Raw genomic sequence first — 17,865 nt, 5'->3', positions numbered from 1 at the left:
GCTCATTGTTATGTTTAGAGTGTAGGGCCTCATGAAATAGATTGCAATATAATGACAACATTCACTTAGGATTGCACTTTGTAAAGTTCATAGGACTGAAAACTTATGAATGCAACAACCATGTCTCTGTCACTTACAAATTCAGTCATGGGTGGTAACTCTACAATTTACTTGATAAGGAAGGCACTCTGGGAAATATGCAAATAAAGCTTTACTAATCAGTGTCTTAGTTCAACACAGTTCAGTGTCTATATGGGTTCACACTTTCAGTGTTCATTCAACACTGGGGAATTTGCTGCGCACTTTACGAGCAGCAGAATAACTTGTACTTAGTTAGCAAAGCTCAGAGCGAGTCCAGCCAAAGGGTGTCTCTTCCACTTCAATACCGAGTTACCCCTGGGAGCACTCCCAAACCTGTTAGCATAGAGTGTTTGTTATGATGATTATATTGCCTGAACAACACCACAGAATGAAAGAATAGAAGGATGGAGGGATGAACTTGGGGTCAGAGGGATGGAGGATGAGAGAGGGAACAAAACAACCTGTTTCCTAGACTTTGTTTATGGCACACTCTGTGGTGGGTGTGACTACAACAAAAAACAGCTGAGGTCTAGAGGTGGTCTGGCCAGGCCTTCTCCCCAGAGTGTCTGCAAAACCAGCCATTTGATTGGCAGTGTAACTAGCATCTACCCACACACACACACACACACACACACACACACACACACACACACACACACACACACACACACACACACACATGTGCACACACACCCTTGTCCTTAGAGCGTCCTCTTCCTCGTTCCACCCACATCGCCGGGCCCCACCCACATCGCCAGGAGTAGACAGCATCAATTACGCAAAATTCAATAAAATATGGTTTGTGGCCTGAAGAGCTTCAAAATTGAATCAGGCTTTTTTTATTCTCTAAAGGTCTGTGGTGGGCGAAAAACCACCCAACATAACGACCCGTCTGTTTGCCCAGCTCATCTGTTACCCCATGTACCTACTGTGTGCCGTATTTTCCCTTTATTTCCCATGGAAACTTTAAAGGGGCAATCGACCATCATGATTATGTACCCATTGAAGTACCCAGTCAGAACCCAACATATAAGCTTGTTTTGCTCCAATGTTTGTAAGCAAAGTAAATGTAAATAAACACTAAAGCCTCAAAACATGAATTTGAGAGTGGTTACATTTCTCCAGCCGTATCCCGCTGATTTTTACTGAAACAGGGGCAGGGAGTGCGCTTTGTTATTGTTTCAACTGCTTATTGCGCTTTTAATAGACATCTATAATCAGATTGATTTATTTTTCTCCGTCATAAGACAGAGCTCCCCCATAGAGACCGTACTCAGCCAGTCTTTTGCCTGGTACACACATACATTTGACATAACAGTTGTGATATTTGCAAAAACAAAATGTGACACCGCACAACGGTTGTGTTGTGCAGACAAATAAAAACACATGTCAAATGCCTCATACAACCTGAGTGTGTACGATACTATGCCTTCAAGTGAGCACAGTTTACCTTTTCTGCAGCTGACCTCCCAGTGTCATTAATAATTGCTCCTGTTGTTGTGCTTTAAGGTCACCGATTCGAGGACAACCCTGGAGTGAGGCGTCACCTGGTGAAGAAGTCATCTCGATGCCAGCTCCTCCAGACCACCAACATCTCTTCTCAACTGTCCAGCGTGAAGAAGAAGAGGACGGCTGACAAGAAGACCCATGAGGTGAGAGAACAGACTCCACGGCATCAGTTGATTGGTCAATTGATTAATTGACTAATTGGAAATATTAAATCATTGAAAACATAGGATCTTCCTAGGAATTGCTTACTAAACATTTAGCAGCTCTAAAGCCAGGGAACCTCACTTCACAGTTGGAGTCACGACATACTGTAGGCCTAAGCCCTCAGTCATAACACTTAGAAGATCTATTTTGAGACTGTATAATCTAATCCGTGACCTTTGCAACATATTTTCTAACTTTGTGTACTATTTCTATCAAAGTGTTATCTGAGTAGCTCCCTTGTGTCCCATTCGTATGATGTCATAGTCTGGCAAAGGAGTGATCGCCGTCTATTTGGTTCCTTTAATGTTCCAGGAAGGTTGGAGCTAACATCGACTCTGTTAGCTCGCTGTGTGCTCCAAGAACATTCCTTGCAGAAACATTTCAATAAGTCTCCGACAGTGCAAAGCACACATGTCAATTAGACCAAAAGCTTTTTCCTTAGACTTAAGAAGAAAACATTCTGCTTTACTTCATAGACTTTAATATAATTGAATTTGACATTTTTCCATTCATTAGATTTTCAACTTTTTTCTCAGTTCTTGAACAAACAAAGAAAAGAAAAAGAGAAGATGAGCCATATGGGAAGTCATGGATAACTAGGTGTCTGTTTGGTCTCTATAGGTGTTTGTGGAACTCAATGAGCTGATAGTGGATAAGAACCAGGAAATGCGCTGGAAGGAGACGGCCCGCTGGATCAAGTTTGAGGAGGACGTGGAAGAGGAGACAGACCGCTGGGGAAAACCCCACGTGGCTTCGCTTTCCTTCCGTAGTCTGCTGGAGCTCCGCAGGACCATCACACATGGTGACGCCCTCACCACACACACAAACACACAGTCACAAATTGACTATTGATAAAACTTTGAAATTCCACTACAATAGGTAGTAAATCTGTGCCCTTCACTCTCCCCCTACCATCCCACATAAGGTGCCGTCCTTTTGGACCTGGAGCAGACCACCTTGCCTGGTATTGCTCACCTGGTGGTGGAGACCATGATAATCTCAGACCAGATCAGAGCGGAAGACCGGGCCAACGTGCTCCGTGCCCTGCTGCTCAAACACCAGTGAGTGGTCAGCTGCCCAGGCTTTAGCTCAGAGGGCTATCCCACATAAAATAGCACAGTGCATTCGGAAAGAATTCAGACCCCTTCACTTTTTCCAATGTTACAACCTTATTCTAAAATTGATTAAATATATATTTTTTTTATATATATAATGCACTGTACTAGAGGTCGACCGATTATGATTTTTCAACGCCGATACCGGTGCCGATTATTGGAGGACCAAAAAGAAAAGCCGATGCCGATTAATCGGCCGATTGAAGAAAATAAAAATATTTGTAATAATGACAATTACAACAATACTGAATGAACACTTATTTTAACTTAATATAATACATCAATAAAATCAATTTAGCCTCAAATAAATAATGAAACATGTTCAATTTGGTTTAAATAATGCAAAAGCAAAGTGTTGGAGAAGAAAGTAAAAGTGCAATATGTGCCATGTAAGAAAGCTAACGTTTAAGTTCCTTGCTCAGAACATGAGAACATATGAAAGCTGGTGGTTCCTTTTAACATGAGTCTTCAATATTCCCAGGTAAGAAGTTTTAGGTTGTAGTTATTATAGGAAGTATAGGACTATTTCTCTCTGTGGTTAGAGCATTGGTGGTTAGAGCATTGGTGGTTAGAGCATTGGACTAGTAACTGAAAGGTTGCAAGTTCAAATCCCCGAGCTGACAGGGTACAAAATCTGTTCGTCTGCCCCTGAACAGGCAGTTAACCCACTGTTCCTAGGCCGTCATTGAAAATAAGAATTTGTTCTTAACTGACTTGCCTAGTAAAATAAAGGTAAAAAAAAAAATAAAAAAAAATCATATACTGTACCTTTGACTATTGGATGTTCTTATAGGCACTTTAGTATTGCCAGTGTAACAGTATAGCTTCCATCCCTTTCCTCTCCCCTACCTGGGCTCAAACCAGGAACACATCGACAACAGCCACCCTCGAAGCATCGTTACCCATCGCTCCACAAAAACCGCGGCCCTTGCAGAGCAAGGGGAACAACTACTCCAAGTCTCAGAGGGAGTCACATTTGAAATGCTATTAGTGCGCACCCCGCTAACTAGCTAACCATTTCACATCAGTTACACCAGCCTAATCTCGGGATTTGATAGGCTTGAAGTCATAAACAGCTCAATGCTTGAAGAACAGCGAAGAGCTGCTGGCAAACGCACGAAAGTGCTGTTTGAATGAATGCTTACGAGCCTGCTGCTGTCTACCACCTCTCAGTCAGATTGCTCTATCAAATATCAAATCATAGAATAAATTGTAACATAATAACACACAGAAATACGAGCCTTTGGTCATTAATATGGTCGAATCCGGAAACTATCATTTCGAAAACAAAACGTCTCCAACCCTGTTCCTGGAGAGCTACCCTCCTGTAGATTTTTGCTCCAACTCCAGTTGTAACAAACCCGATTCATCTTAATAACCAGCAGATTATTAGAATCAAGTGACCTATATTAGGGTTGGAGGTGACCTATTTTAGGGTTGGAGATGACCTAGATTTGGGTTGGAGGTGACCTAGATTAGGGTTGAAGGTGACCTAGATTAGGGTTAAGAAATAAGGTGCTATTTGGGATGCATATAGTGATTATAGTTGGACCTACAACCAAATGATAGAATAAATAGTGGGAGATCAATACTAAATACATAGCCCAGTTAAAACATTTTTCTAAATCTCACTTGACAGAGATGTCAATCTCAATGTGACTTCCCTGGTTAAATTAAGGATCTCACTGTTTTAAATCATCACAAACAATTGAAACCATTTCTTGCAGCTCGGGGGTTTGAACTTGCTAGTCCACCGCTCTAACCACTAGGCTACCCTGCCACCCCATATATAGGGAGAAAAGACTTGATGAGTGTCAGCAGTCAATTTGAATTTAAGGCTGAGGGATGAGCAGTATGAGTACATGAATGAAGGATAGAGGAGGACTGTGTTTTGTGTTTTGTTGCCTTCAATGTGGTAGCTTGCAATAGTTGAATTACAACCCAGGAAGTCGCCTTAAGTTGGGACACAGGCCTATGTGGCCTCATTCCAACATACGCATGCATAAACACACACACAAGCACACACTTTTCAAATTTGTGTGAACCCTCTCTTCTATCTGTCTCTGTACTCAGATTCAGTTTTCCTAGGCCCAGTTTGGTCCCTAGGCCCAGTTTGGTCCCTAGGCCCAGTTTGGTCCCTAGGCCCAGCTTGGTCCCAGATCCCGACACAAGCCCTCCAGTAAAGAAGAGGACAGAATGGTACCATGTTTGGCTATAACAGTATTCACCTTGCATGGTGCCTTGAGGTACTCTGTGGTGGAACATTAATGGTTTGCAGAGACTCAGCAGCCATGGTTTTCTTACTAATGTTGTGGTGTGTTCCTGGGTTTGCTGCAAGCAATCATCCATTTCGATCTAAATGGTATGTATGCCTTTTGGATGATGGGATGAAGTCATGGCTACTAGGCCTATTGTGTTGTCTGAAGTTGATCGATTGCTGTGTTATATTAGTGTGTTCTTTTATACCTGTTGCTGTTATGCTGTTTGATGTTTAAATTTGTACAGGTCACCATCTACACATTTCAGAGTCAGAAAGGACTATATGAAAATAGTGTCACTATTGTCTATTATGGAAAACAATATATATATTTTTTTCTTCTCATTTTGACAGTGAAGCTTGAGGACAAATGTACTTGCAGTTATTTATCCCAGGCAGTGTTGTCAAAACATGGGTTGTGGCTTCATCCCAGAACTGGAACCTGCCTTGTCTGTCTCTTATGGTGCCAAGTTGCCAACCTCCCTGTAAGCCATGTTACACCAGGGGTCAGTGACAAGTCACCTGGCAGTCTGTCACCAACCATAGAGCAAACTCTGGGCCAGATGAAACCATTGTCAACCATTTAGACAGATTCACTATAAGAGCACCACACACACACACACACACACACACACACACACACACACACACACACACACACACACACACACACACACACACACACACACACACACACACACACACACACACACACACACGCATGCATACACTTACACACACATACACACACAGACAAACACATTTGGTTGAATTATATTAAACTATGGCTCTCTCTCTCACACACACACACACACACACACACACACATGCATACGCTTACACACACAGACAAACACATTTGTTGAATATATTAAACTGTCTCTCTCCCTCCCTCTCTCTCGCTCTCTCTCTCTCTCACACACACACACACACACACACACACACACACACACACACACACACACACACACACACACACACACACACACACACACACACACACACACACACAACAGACGATCATCAACACTCCGCCACCAGGCCTCGTTGCACACACCCCGTCAGTTGCAACTTTTCAGCAACATTTTCCACCATGTCACCAGCTGCTTTCCATGGGAAAAGCCTTCGAATTGGCTGAGCCAGTCCAAGATAGGAATTTATGATGTGGAAAGAAATGCATCAAGGTGGCTGTAGAATTTAGCTCATCGCTTACTCATTCCCGTTTAAAGATTCTCTGGGTGCTGCTTGAGCACAATTCGGTGTGGTGGCACACCTTGTTCTTTTGTTTTGTTGAACTATTGTGTCGAACTCGGGAGACGGGTAACAAGACCAAACGGACCTAATGATGGAGGTGATGTCACCTCTGGACCGGAGTGTGAGTGTGATCAAACTGTATGTGTACTGTGAGGGGCCTGGTCACACACGCAAGCACACACACACACACACACACACACACACACACACACACACACACACACACACACACACAGACACACACACACACACACACACATTGCTGTCTTGTTTTAGAGGAGCACACCTAATGCAATCCAGTGTGTTCCATGGAATACATAGAAAACCACCAGTGTGTCACCCACTTGAATAGGTTGAGTCAATTTTTTAAAGAGTCTTTATAACATATCCTTGAGTCTTTATAACATATCCTTGAGTCTTTATAACATATCCTTGATAAGTCTTTATAACATATCCTTAATACGAGTCTTTATAACATATCCTTAATACGAGTCTTTATAACATATCCTTCATACGAGTCTTTATAACATATCCTTAATACGAGTCTTTGTAACATATCCTTAATAAGAGTCTTTATAACATATCCTTCATACGAGTCTTTATAACATATCCTTCATACGAGTCGTTATAACATATCCTTAATACGAGTCTTTGTAACATATCCTTAATAAGAGTCTTTATAACATATCCTTAATACGAGTCTTTGTAACATATCCTTAATACGAGTCTTTAACATATCCTTAATACGAGTCTTTATAACATATCCTTCATACAAGTCTTTATAACATATCCTTAATACGAGTCTTTAACATATCCTTAATACGAGTCTTTATAACATATCCTTCATACGAGTCTTTATAACATATCCTTAATACGAGTCTTTATAACATGTCCTTAATATGAGTCTTTATAACATATCCTTAAAAAGATTCTTTATAACATATCTTTAATAAGAGTCTTTATAACATATCCTTAATAAGAGTTGTCATAACATATCCTTAATAAGAGTCTTCATAACATGTCCTTAATAAGAGTCTTCATAACATATCCTTAATACGAGTCTTCATAACATGTCCTTAATAAGAGTCTTCATAACATATCCTTAATAAGAGTCTTCATAACATATCCTTAATAAGAGTCTTCATAACATATCCTTAATACGAGTCTTCATAACATGTCCTTAATAAGAGTCTTCATAACATGTCCTTAATGAGGGCCTTCATAACATATCCTTAATAAGTCTTCATAACATGTCCTTAATGAGGGCCTTCATAACATATCCTTAATAAGAGTCGTTGGACGGTATGTAGAGGATATGAAGGATTTGTTTCTTTTGATACTGACTCCATTAACTATCATCCACTTCTTGAATGGATGCAATACATTTTGACATCGCTGTGCATAATAACCACTTTATATTGTATAGCAACCTTCATGAAGTTCCAGTCTTATTGCATGGCAACTCCCGACTGTAATACAACCTCCTGTGTCTCCTGCTTCCAGCCACCCGAACGACGAAAAGGAGGGCCTCTTCCATCGCAACCACTCTAGTAACAGCCTTCAAGGCAGCTTCCACCGCAACCACAACCACGTTCCCAACACTGCGTTGCCCCTTGTGGCCGAAGACCATGCAGCGGTCCACCACCACCATGACAACAAAGCACCAGACCATGACAAAGAGGTGTTTGTGAGCTTGTTTATGAGGGGCGTGGGCAAAGTGTTGCTTTTTTGTTTAGTCTTGTGCACATCTATAGGCTGGACTGGAGATGTATGTTTAAAGGCCCAATACAACCGTTTTTTAATCTCAATATCAAATGATTTCTGGGTAAAAATTAAGTATCTTACTGTGATTTTTTTAAACAAAAATGTTCAAAAAGAAACAAGAATAGCTTCTTAGCAAAGAGCCATTGTTCAAGCAACATTTCTCTAGGACTGTCTGGGAGTGGTATGAGTGGGGAGTGGAAAATGGAAAACAAGCAGCTGTTATTTGCAAAGAGGTTTGGAATTATCTTATTAGTCTATTAACTAATTTACTGCCTGGTGATGTTACCAGGCAAGCTAAAACTCCATCCCACCAAAACAGGCTGAAATTTCAGGCGTTCGTTTCAGCTCTTACACTAAAAGGATATTATCATAATTTTCACAATTTCACAATATTATTACAACCTCATAGTGTGGAAGTACAGTATATATAAAACAGGGGAAAATCACATTTTTTGAGTCCGCTGGGCCTTTAAAGCTATTGGTCCGATACTGTTAGCCTTTTGGATATTTGTGTCTGCGTCTTTGTGTCTCAGTTACAAGCCTGAATGTTTATTCAGATGGACATAATACACCTTTTCTTGGCTCAATGGCCTTGTCCAATTCCTTTGAAAACAAACGAAGAATGGTCTGAGTAGATGATTTCACGTTCTGAGGCACAGAGATATTGCTCAAATTCCACCTTGAAATAGAAATACAATACTGTATGTCATATTACATTTTTTTCTCCATTGTATAGTACTGTATATCACACACTCTGAGTGTACAAAACATTAGGAACACCTGCTATTTCCATGACAGACTAACCAGGTGAAATCTATAATCCCTTTTTGATATAATTTGTTAAATCCACTTCAATCCGTGTAGATGAAGGGGAAGAGACAGGTTAAAGAAGGATTTTTAATGCTTGAGACATGGATTGTGTATGTGTGGTTTTTCACACTCAACAGTTTCCATTGTGTATAAAACATGGTCCAACACCCAAAGGAAATCCAGCCAACTTGCCACAACTGTGGAGTCAACATAGGCCAGCATCCCTGTGGAGTGCTTTGGACACCCTATAGATTCCATGCTCTGATAAATTGAGTCTGTTCTGAGGGCAAAAGGGGTGCAACTCAAAATTAGGAAGGTGTTCCTAATGTTGTGCAAACTCAGTGTATATTAGAGTGTAAAAACAAATCTGAGATATGCGTCGAGTTCAGTAATGCAGCCACAGTGGGAAACAGAAAACCCCAGATATTGCTTGGAATCGGAGACAAAAAAAACTTCCATTAGCCACTCCACCCACATGAGATGAATGATGTTCTTCGTCAGCTTACAGGTGCTCCTTGTTAAAACTTCTTGATGCATTAAACTGTGAAACTTTAATGTTCCCTGTGGCTTGAAACCTTGGCAAATTTAAAACAGCTCATAAAAATCTAAAACTCCAGTCGTATTAAAATATGTGAAAGTGATTTTACCATTTCGTACTTTTGTCACTGACGTTGTGTTGATTTGTGTCTGTAGATGAATGCTAGATAGACACTGTACGACTGTTGAAAGTTCATAACAGTCTGTAAAATGGACAAATGTAGGGTTTGGATCAACTCATACCAAGGAGAGAGCCTGTGGATGTTCTGTGACCGTCTGGCAAAGCTTTTGTTTAGCACAGGCCTTACACAGGCTTAGCATGAAATACATCCTTATGTTTACGCTTCACCTGTTAACATTTTTCTGGTTTGTGACTTCAGAAATCACATCACCCCCTGCCGACGGCTCACGACCATCAGGTTACCAAACACACAAAACTCTTAGCCAAGATTCCCAAGGACGCCGAAGCAACCGTGGTCTTAGTGGGTAAGCCCAAGGAGTATATACAGTACCAGTCAAAAGTTTGGACATGAGTGTTTTTCATTATTTTTTTACTATTTTATATATTGTGGAATAATAGTGAAGACAGCAAAACAATTAAATAACATATAGAATAGAATCATGTAGTAACTAAAAAAAAAGTTAATCTAAGCAAAATATATTTTATACATGAAGGTCAGTCAATCTGGAAAATGTCAAGAACTTTAAAAGTTTCTTCAAGTGCAGTCGCAAAAACCATCAAGCGCTATGATGAAACTGGCTCTCATGAGGACCGCCGCAGAAAAGGAAGACCCAGAGTTACCTATGCTGCAGAGGATAAGGTCATTAGAGTACTGCACCTCGGAAATTGCAGCCCAAATAAATCCTTCACAGAGTTCAAGAAACAGACGCATCTCAACATCAACCTTTCAGAGGAGACTGCATGAATTATTTAATTTTTAACCTTTATTTATCTAGGCAAATGAGTTAAGAACAAATTCTTATTTTCAATGACGGCCTAGGAACAGTGGGTTAACTGCCTGTTCAGGGGCAGAACGACAGAGTTGTACCTTGTCAGTTCGGGGATTCAAACTTGGAACCTTTTGGTGACTAGTCCAACGCTCTAAACACTAGGCTACCCTGCCGAAATCAGGCTCTCATGGTCAAATTGCTGCAAAGAAACCACTACTAAAGGACACCAATAAGAAGAAGATACTTGCTTGGGTCAAGAAACATGAGCAATGGATATTGGATCGGTGGAAGTCTATCCTTTGGTCAGATGTCCAAATGCAAGTTTTTTGGTTCCAACCAAAAATGCAGAGTAGGTGAACAGACATCTCCGCATGTGTGGTTCCCACTGTGAAGCATGGAGGAGGAGGTGTTTTGCTGTTGACAGTGTCAGTGATTTATTTAGAATTCAAGGCACACTTAACCAGCATGGCTACGAAAGCATTCTGCAGAGATACGCCATCTGGTTTGCTCTTAGTGGGAGGAAAATCAATCAACAAGTGCTCAGCATATGTGGGAACTCCTTCCAGACTGTTGGAAAAGCATTCCATGTGAAGCTGGTTGAGAGAAAGCCAAAAGTGTGCAAAGCTGTCATCAAGGCAAAGGGTGGCTACTTTGAAGAATCTCAAATATAACATATATTTTGATTTGTTTAACACTTTTTTTGGTTACTTTTGAGGTCTTCACTATTATTCTACAATGTAGAAAATAGTTTTTAAAAATTAGAAAAACCCTTGAATGAATAGGTGTGTCCAAACGTTTTCCGGGTACTGTATGTGTGCTTGAAACATGCATTTGGATGTACTGTACATTTATTTTCACGGCTACATTTGCCTGTGTAAGTATTGGCTCTGTCCGTTCACATGTCAGCCTTAAGGCGGTGTGTACCAATTGTTAGCGTTGATTTAATTTCTAATTGGCACAACTCATCTCTCCACTGACAGTAGTAGCAGATGTGTGGTGCTATTTCTCAGGCAAAATGGCTTGCCCTGGAAACACCCATTGGCTGCAATATTAGCTTAGCTTGCCTCCCTTAGCCCTCACCAATTACCCCTTACCTATTAGCATTAGCATTGTTTCCAAAGATCCTTAACTGTGTGTCATTCCTCAGGGTGTGTGGAGTTCTTGGAGCAGCCGGCCATGGCCTTCATCAGGCTGAGTGAGGCGGTGCTGCTGGAGTCGGTCCTGGAGGTGCCGGTGCCAGTCCGTTTCCTCTTTGCCCTGCTCGGCCCCGCTCAGTCCAACATGGACTATCACGAGATCGGACGCTCCTTCTCCACCCTGATGTCTGACAAGGTAGCTGACCTGAAAAAAAACATGGCAAACAAATTTTCCCATAATTCCTCTCAGCTGTAAATGGTACAAAGAGTACAAACATTTAGGTCTGGTTTCCCAGACAGGTTAAAAGTCCTGGGAAGAAAATAGAGGTTTAGTCTGGGTCAGTGAGATCTTGTAGACCATTACTCATCTCTTCAAAACATCCCCAGAACTTCCACGAGGTTGCTTACTTCGCGGATGATCGGCAGGACCTGCTGAACGGCATCAATGAGTTCCTGGACTGCAGCATCGTTATCCCCCCGTCGGACGTGGAGGGCAAGGACCTGCTAAAGACGGTAGCCTCCTTCCAGAAGCAGATGCTGCGCAAGAGGAAGGAGAGAGAGAACATTAAGAAGGGCATGACCCAGGCCACCCCCGGGACAGACCAGGAGACCAAAGGTGATCATAATTGTATTTATTTCTTTATTTTGTTTGCAGCCCTTTGGAGTTCCCCAGGAGTAGATTGAAAAACACAGGCTTACTGGATGTCTGTCTGTTTCACTGCACTGCAGAGGTGAGCCAGGACGAGCAGGAAGAGGAGTACCAAGAGGTGGACCCCATGAAGCGGTCAGGCATCCCATTCGGGGGCCTCATCCATGACATCAGACGACGCTACCCACGCTACGCCAGTGACATCAAGGACGCCTTGGACTCACAGTGCATTGCCGCCATCATCTTCATCTACTTCGCAGCCCTCTCGCCCACCATCACCTTCGGAGGACTGTTGGGTAAGAGAGCTTTGCCGGCACATATTTGTTTTCCTTCTACCCCAAGAATGTGATTCACCGACGTTTCAGAACAAACAATGAAATGTTTGCTAGCTGTCCTAAGAGGATGTGTACTCCATAAAGTGCTAGCTAACTAAATAACCAGCTCGCTTAATGTAAGACCCCATTGCCAAAAACGTTTGCGACAACATAGCTAGCTGTTTTTCACAATTTACTTGTACCTCTACATGTCACTATAGGTTTTAGATACTGAGTAGTTCACTAATATTGTACAATATTCGATAGTGTTCTCATTAACTCGAAAGTAGCTGTTACTGAATGAGAAGATACATAAAGGAAGTTTAAAAACTACAGCTCAGTCAATATCCTTTCCAATTAAACAGGAGAGAAAACAGAGGGCATGATGGGAGTCTCTGAGCTTATCATCTCCACGGCGACCCTGGGGGTGCTGTTCTCGCTGTTGGCCGGACAGCCCCTGCTCATCATCGGATTCTCAGGACCACTGCTGGTGTTTGAGGAGGCCTTCTACAAGGTGCCTGAAAATAAACACATATACAGCAGGGCGATGGTGGACAGGAATCCACCAAAAATCATGATAATTAAAAGCATTTTTAAAAGAGGTCTTAAGAGCGTTAGATATGTGTATCTAATAGGCTACTTCATGTTGCACAGCCCATTTGAAACCCCATTTCCCCCGGTTCGGAGCCTATTAAATATCTATTTCACTCTTCCATTCTCACTCCCTTTCTGCCTCTCTTTCTCCCTTCCTTCCTCCCTATCTCTCCGTCTCTCCCTCTTCCACCCTCAGTTCTGCCAGGCCCAGGGCTTCGAGTACCTGACTGGCCGGGTGTGGATTGGCTTCTGGCTCGTCTTCATAGTGCTGTTGATGGTAGCGGCCGAGGGCAGCTTCTTGGTCAAATACATCTCACCCTTCACCCAGGAGATCTTTGCCTTCCTCATCTCGCTCATCTTCATCTATGAGACCTTCTCGAAGCTCATCAAGGTAAAAACCAATGGGTAATGTTTTACAGGAGGACAGTCTGATACATCAGATGTGGTATTTAGCCTTTTTCCATCTTCCAGGTATTCCAGGAGCATCCTTTGATGAGAAGCTACCCGCCTGCTCTCAGCCTGCCCGGTATGGACTTCATCAACCCCACAGACCCCGGGGGCCCGGTCCTAAACCAACCCAACACAGCCTTGCTGTCTCTCGTCCTTATGCTTGGCACCTTCTTTGTGGCCTTCTTCCTCAGGAAATTGCGCAATAGTCGCTTCCTGGGCGGGAAGGTAACCTATGGCAGCCATTTTCTCAGAAACCCCTCATTTGTTTTCTCCTGGCTCATTTCAATCCAACGTATAGGTTTTGGTCCAAGTGCTTCTCCCTTACTAATAACAATAACAATGTTACCACAAAATGCAGTATGAATATAGGCTTCCTATTTTACACCTACCGTATACAGTATAATCTATACTAGTGACCCTATGATCTGGAGAGTGTTCTGTTTTATCATGTGATCCCCCCAGGCCAGAAGAGTCATCGGAGACTTTGGCATCCCCATCTCCATCCTCTTCTCTGTACTGTTGAGTTACTCCATCCCCGACACGTACACCCAGGTAACCATAACTGCCATTGCCAACACCTACATCTGTATATGTGACTGACCGGCCTTATGTTGCAAAATTTGAAATTGTGTTTTTTACATTGGATAAAAGTAGAGACTAGAAAATGGTATAGCATACACTGCATTTGAGGAACAATGGGAAAGTAATTCTGCTTTGAAAGTTGATAAAATGGCCCTTGAATGTTTTGGTACACATACTGGAGAGCTCTTCTTTGTCTACACCCATTCGGCATCGTTCACACCCTTTTAAGCTTTAGCCCCACCCATCTATGTGAGGCCATGTACTAAACAACCAAAGATTTCAAGACTGAAGGCTGGTTTATACTACGGGTCTGTTCGTAAATTTAATCTGGAGTGCAGAGTGTGCTCTGGGCGTTCGTAAAATTCATAGTGCTGTCAGATGGTCTATTTGTAAATTCAGAGCGTTTTGCTCTTGGAGCGTTTAGAGCACACTTTGGACGCTCTGGCCGAGGTGCAGGGTTGATTCGAGCGTTCTGCCCTAACAACAGCAGTCAAGCACCCAAGCTGACTGGCTTATGTTGGCTAGCTTGCTAGCTACTTCCAGACACAAATGAGTAAACAGCTCACTCTGACCATTTTACTCGCCCTAGCAGAGATGGTTAGGTTGTTTTTATGTTATCCAGAGCATTGGTGACTGCAACTGTGCTGCTGGTAACAATTTAATTTGCCAACGCTTACTGACACCGGCCATATTCATCGTGTGTTGAGCGTTCGTACATTTGTCAGTTATTCTGCACTCTTGCTCACTCAGACGAGAGTACTCTGAAATCGGAGTAGATAGCCAGAGCGAATTTACAAGCTATGTCTATCGACAGTTGTCACAGTGACATCATGAACATTCTATTTAAATGGGTACTTGCATACTGGAGTATTTTGTTTAGACATTTAGCCTGCTAGCTAAACAATGAACCATAATCCCATCTCATAACATTACTACCCTGTATGAATCTGCAGGTAGCTAACCAACCAGAATCAATGTTAGCTAGCTAACATTAAGCTATAACTAGCAATGCAAATGGCTCTTAGATATGAATAATATTTCTACACAGATTAAACATGTAACGTTAGCCAGCCAGCTAACGTTAGCTGGCTGGCTAACATAGACTTTAACTTGAAATGAAAATGACTTTCTGACAAAATTAGAAAATCTGACAATCTAAATGATCTGAAAATGTAGCTACCTAGACTATCTTACCATATACATGGATGGACGCTTCATCATCTCTGTCAAGGATGCCATGGTTGCCCTTAGTTTGAAGATGTAATCTGGAGGCAGGTTTTTTACACACCAGTGTGTTCTCTTTTCGACTCCGTCTGCATATTTGCAATCAAACGTCAGAATTGTCTCTGTCTCCTTAGCTATCATAGTCTAATTCCACTGATTACATAACTTGGTCCTCCAGACAGAAAGTGGAGAGCAACACTTATGCAGTTCTACTACGTGATATCTTTCAAAAAAGCAGGGTTAGAAAGGATTACCTACGCATACTGACCAGCTCGTGTTATAGACAGAAGCCGGCTACTTGGTAGACCAATCCAAAATCAATTCTCAGGATGTCCAGCCCACTCATTATCTCAGCCAATCATGGCCAGCGGGAAGGTTGCTGACTTTTTCCCTGGCTAAACCATCTAGACTCATAATTTAACAATTGTATTTGTATTTACAGATGGCTTATACGTTTGTTATTAAGGCACATGAAAGTTTGCATGTTCCAGAAGGCATTTCTGCTCCCCAAAAAGTTTACGTTCAAATGGCTCACCTGTGAAGTAGTGACGCGCGACAAACGCCCAGTTTCCTGAAACAAGTCACATATCTAAAGGCTCCACTACATCCCTGATAACTACATCCCTGATACACATTGAACATTTAAAACAAAGTCACTCATAACAAACTGTCCTGTTCTTGCTCATTATAATTTTGCCCTGACTGATCTTGTTTCTGTTGCCTGTGATTTTACAGAAGCTGAATGTACCATCTGGTTTCTCGGTCACGTCTCCTGACAAGCGGGGCTGGTTGATCAGTCCATTCGGTGACAAGAAGCCCTTTCCCTTGTGGATGATGGGAGCTTCGGTGGTGCCCGCTCTCCTTGTCTTCATCCTCATCTTCATGGAGACACAGATCACCTCGTAAGTGCTGCCTGTTGCCATGGTAACGTGTCACTTTAGAAGTGAAGAGGGAGTCAATTACCATGGTTATGCCAGTCACATTTGTTAGACTAGATAAAATGAAATAACATTTTATTGGTCAAGTACACATGGTTAGGAGATGTTATTGCGAGTGTAGTGAAATGCTTGTGCTTCTAGTTCCAACAGTGCAGCAATAACTAACATGTAATCTAACAGTTCCACTTCAACTACCTAATCACACTAATCTAAGTAAAGGAAGAAGAATATATATAAATGGATGAGCAAAGACAGAGTGGCATAGGTAAGATGCAATAGATGGTATAAAATACAGTATATACATATAAGATGAGTAATGCAAGATATTTAAACATTATTAAAGTGACTAGTGATCCATTTTTTAAAGTGGCCAATGATTTCAAATCTGTATGTAGGCAGCAGCCTCTCTGTGTTAGTGATGGCTGTTTTTCAGTCTCTCGGTCCCAGCTTTGATGCACCTGTACTGACCTCACCTTCTGGATGGTAACGGCGTGAACAGGCAGTGGCTCGGGTGCTTGTTATCCTTGATGATCTTTTTGGCCTTCCTGTAACATCAGGTGCTGTAGGTGTCCTGGAGGGCAGGTAGTTTACCCCTGGTGGATGCGTTGTGCAGACCGCACCACCCTCTGGAGAGCCTTGCGGTTGTGGGCGGTGCAGTTGCCGTACCAGGCGGTGATGCAGCCCGACAAGATGCTCTCAATTGTGCATCTGTAAAGGTTTGTGAGGGTTTTAGGTGCCAAGCCAGTTGAAAAGTTGAAAGGCGCTGTTGTACCTTCACCACACTGTATGTGTGGGTGGACCATTTCAGTTTGTCAGTGATGTGTACGCTGAAGAACTTAAAACCTTCCACCTTCTCCACTGCTGTCCTGTCGATGTGGATGGGGGGGCTCCCTCTGCTTTTTCCTGAAGTCCATGATCATCTCCTTTGTTTTGTTGACGTTGAGTGAGAGGTTGTTTTGCTGACACCACACTCCTAGTGCCCTAACCTCCTCCTTGTAGGGTGTCTCGTCATTGTTGGTAATCAAACCTACTACTAGTCTGTCATCTGCAAACTTGATGATTGAGTTGGAGGCGTGCATGGCCACCCAGTCATGAGTAAACTAGGAGTAAAAAGGAGGGAGCTGAGCACGCACCCTTGTGGAGCCCCAGTGTTGAGGATCAGCGAAGTGGAGATGTTGTTTCCTACTTTCACCACCTGGGAGTGGCCCGTCAGGAAGTCCAGGACCTAATTTCACAGGGCAGGGTTGAGACCCAGGGCCTCCAGCTTAATGATGAGCTTGGAGGGTACTATGGTGTTGAATGCTGAGCTATAGTCAATGAACAGCATTCTTACATAGGTATTCCTCTTGTCCATATGGGATAGGGCAGTGTGCAGTGTTGCGTCTGTGGACCTATTGGGGTGGTAAGCAAGGTGGAGGTGTTATGATCCTTGACCAGCCTCTCAAAGCACTTCATGATGACAGAAGTTGGTGCTACGGGGCGATAGTAATTTAGTT

General features: G+C 42.5%; 1 protein-coding gene across 5 annotated transcripts in view; it reads left to right on the top strand.

Moving 5' to 3' along the window:
• LOC118386109 (anion exchange protein 3-like) overlaps positions 1-17,865 on the top strand; it is a 101,325-nt gene that overhangs the window by 73,336 nt on the left and 10,124 nt on the right. For 4 of the 5 annotated variants that reach the window (XM_035773536.2, XM_035773535.2, XM_035773537.2 and 1 more), the window contains 14 exons: positions 1,591-1,733; positions 2,416-2,596; positions 2,720-2,855; positions 4,983-5,108; positions 7,924-8,101; positions 9,912-10,017; positions 11,630-11,814; positions 12,006-12,234; positions 12,348-12,563; positions 12,947-13,095; positions 13,372-13,566; positions 13,647-13,850; positions 14,088-14,177; positions 16,167-16,333. In XM_035773536.2, coding sequence (XP_035629429.2) covers positions 1,591-1,733; positions 2,416-2,596; positions 2,720-2,855; positions 4,983-5,108; positions 7,924-8,101; positions 9,912-10,017; positions 11,630-11,814; positions 12,006-12,234; positions 12,348-12,563; positions 12,947-13,095; positions 13,372-13,566; positions 13,647-13,850; positions 14,088-14,177; positions 16,167-16,333 — 2,305 coding nt within the window. The remainder of the gene's footprint in view (positions 1-1,590; positions 1,734-2,415; positions 2,597-2,719; positions 2,856-4,982; positions 5,109-7,923; positions 8,102-9,911; positions 10,018-11,629; positions 11,815-12,005; positions 12,235-12,347; positions 12,564-12,946; positions 13,096-13,371; positions 13,567-13,646; positions 13,851-14,087; positions 14,178-16,166; positions 16,334-17,865) is intronic. The other variant, XM_035773538.2, reaches the window with a different exon arrangement.

Source organism: Oncorhynchus keta, chromosome 7 (genome assembly GCF_023373465.1).
Source record: "Oncorhynchus keta strain PuntledgeMale-10-30-2019 chromosome 7, Oket_V2, whole genome shotgun sequence".
NCBI lineage: Eukaryota > Metazoa > Chordata > Actinopteri > Salmoniformes > Salmonidae > Oncorhynchus > Oncorhynchus keta.
The sequence above is the reverse complement of the archived record's forward strand: the minus strand, read 5'-3'. Positions and strand labels throughout refer to the sequence as shown.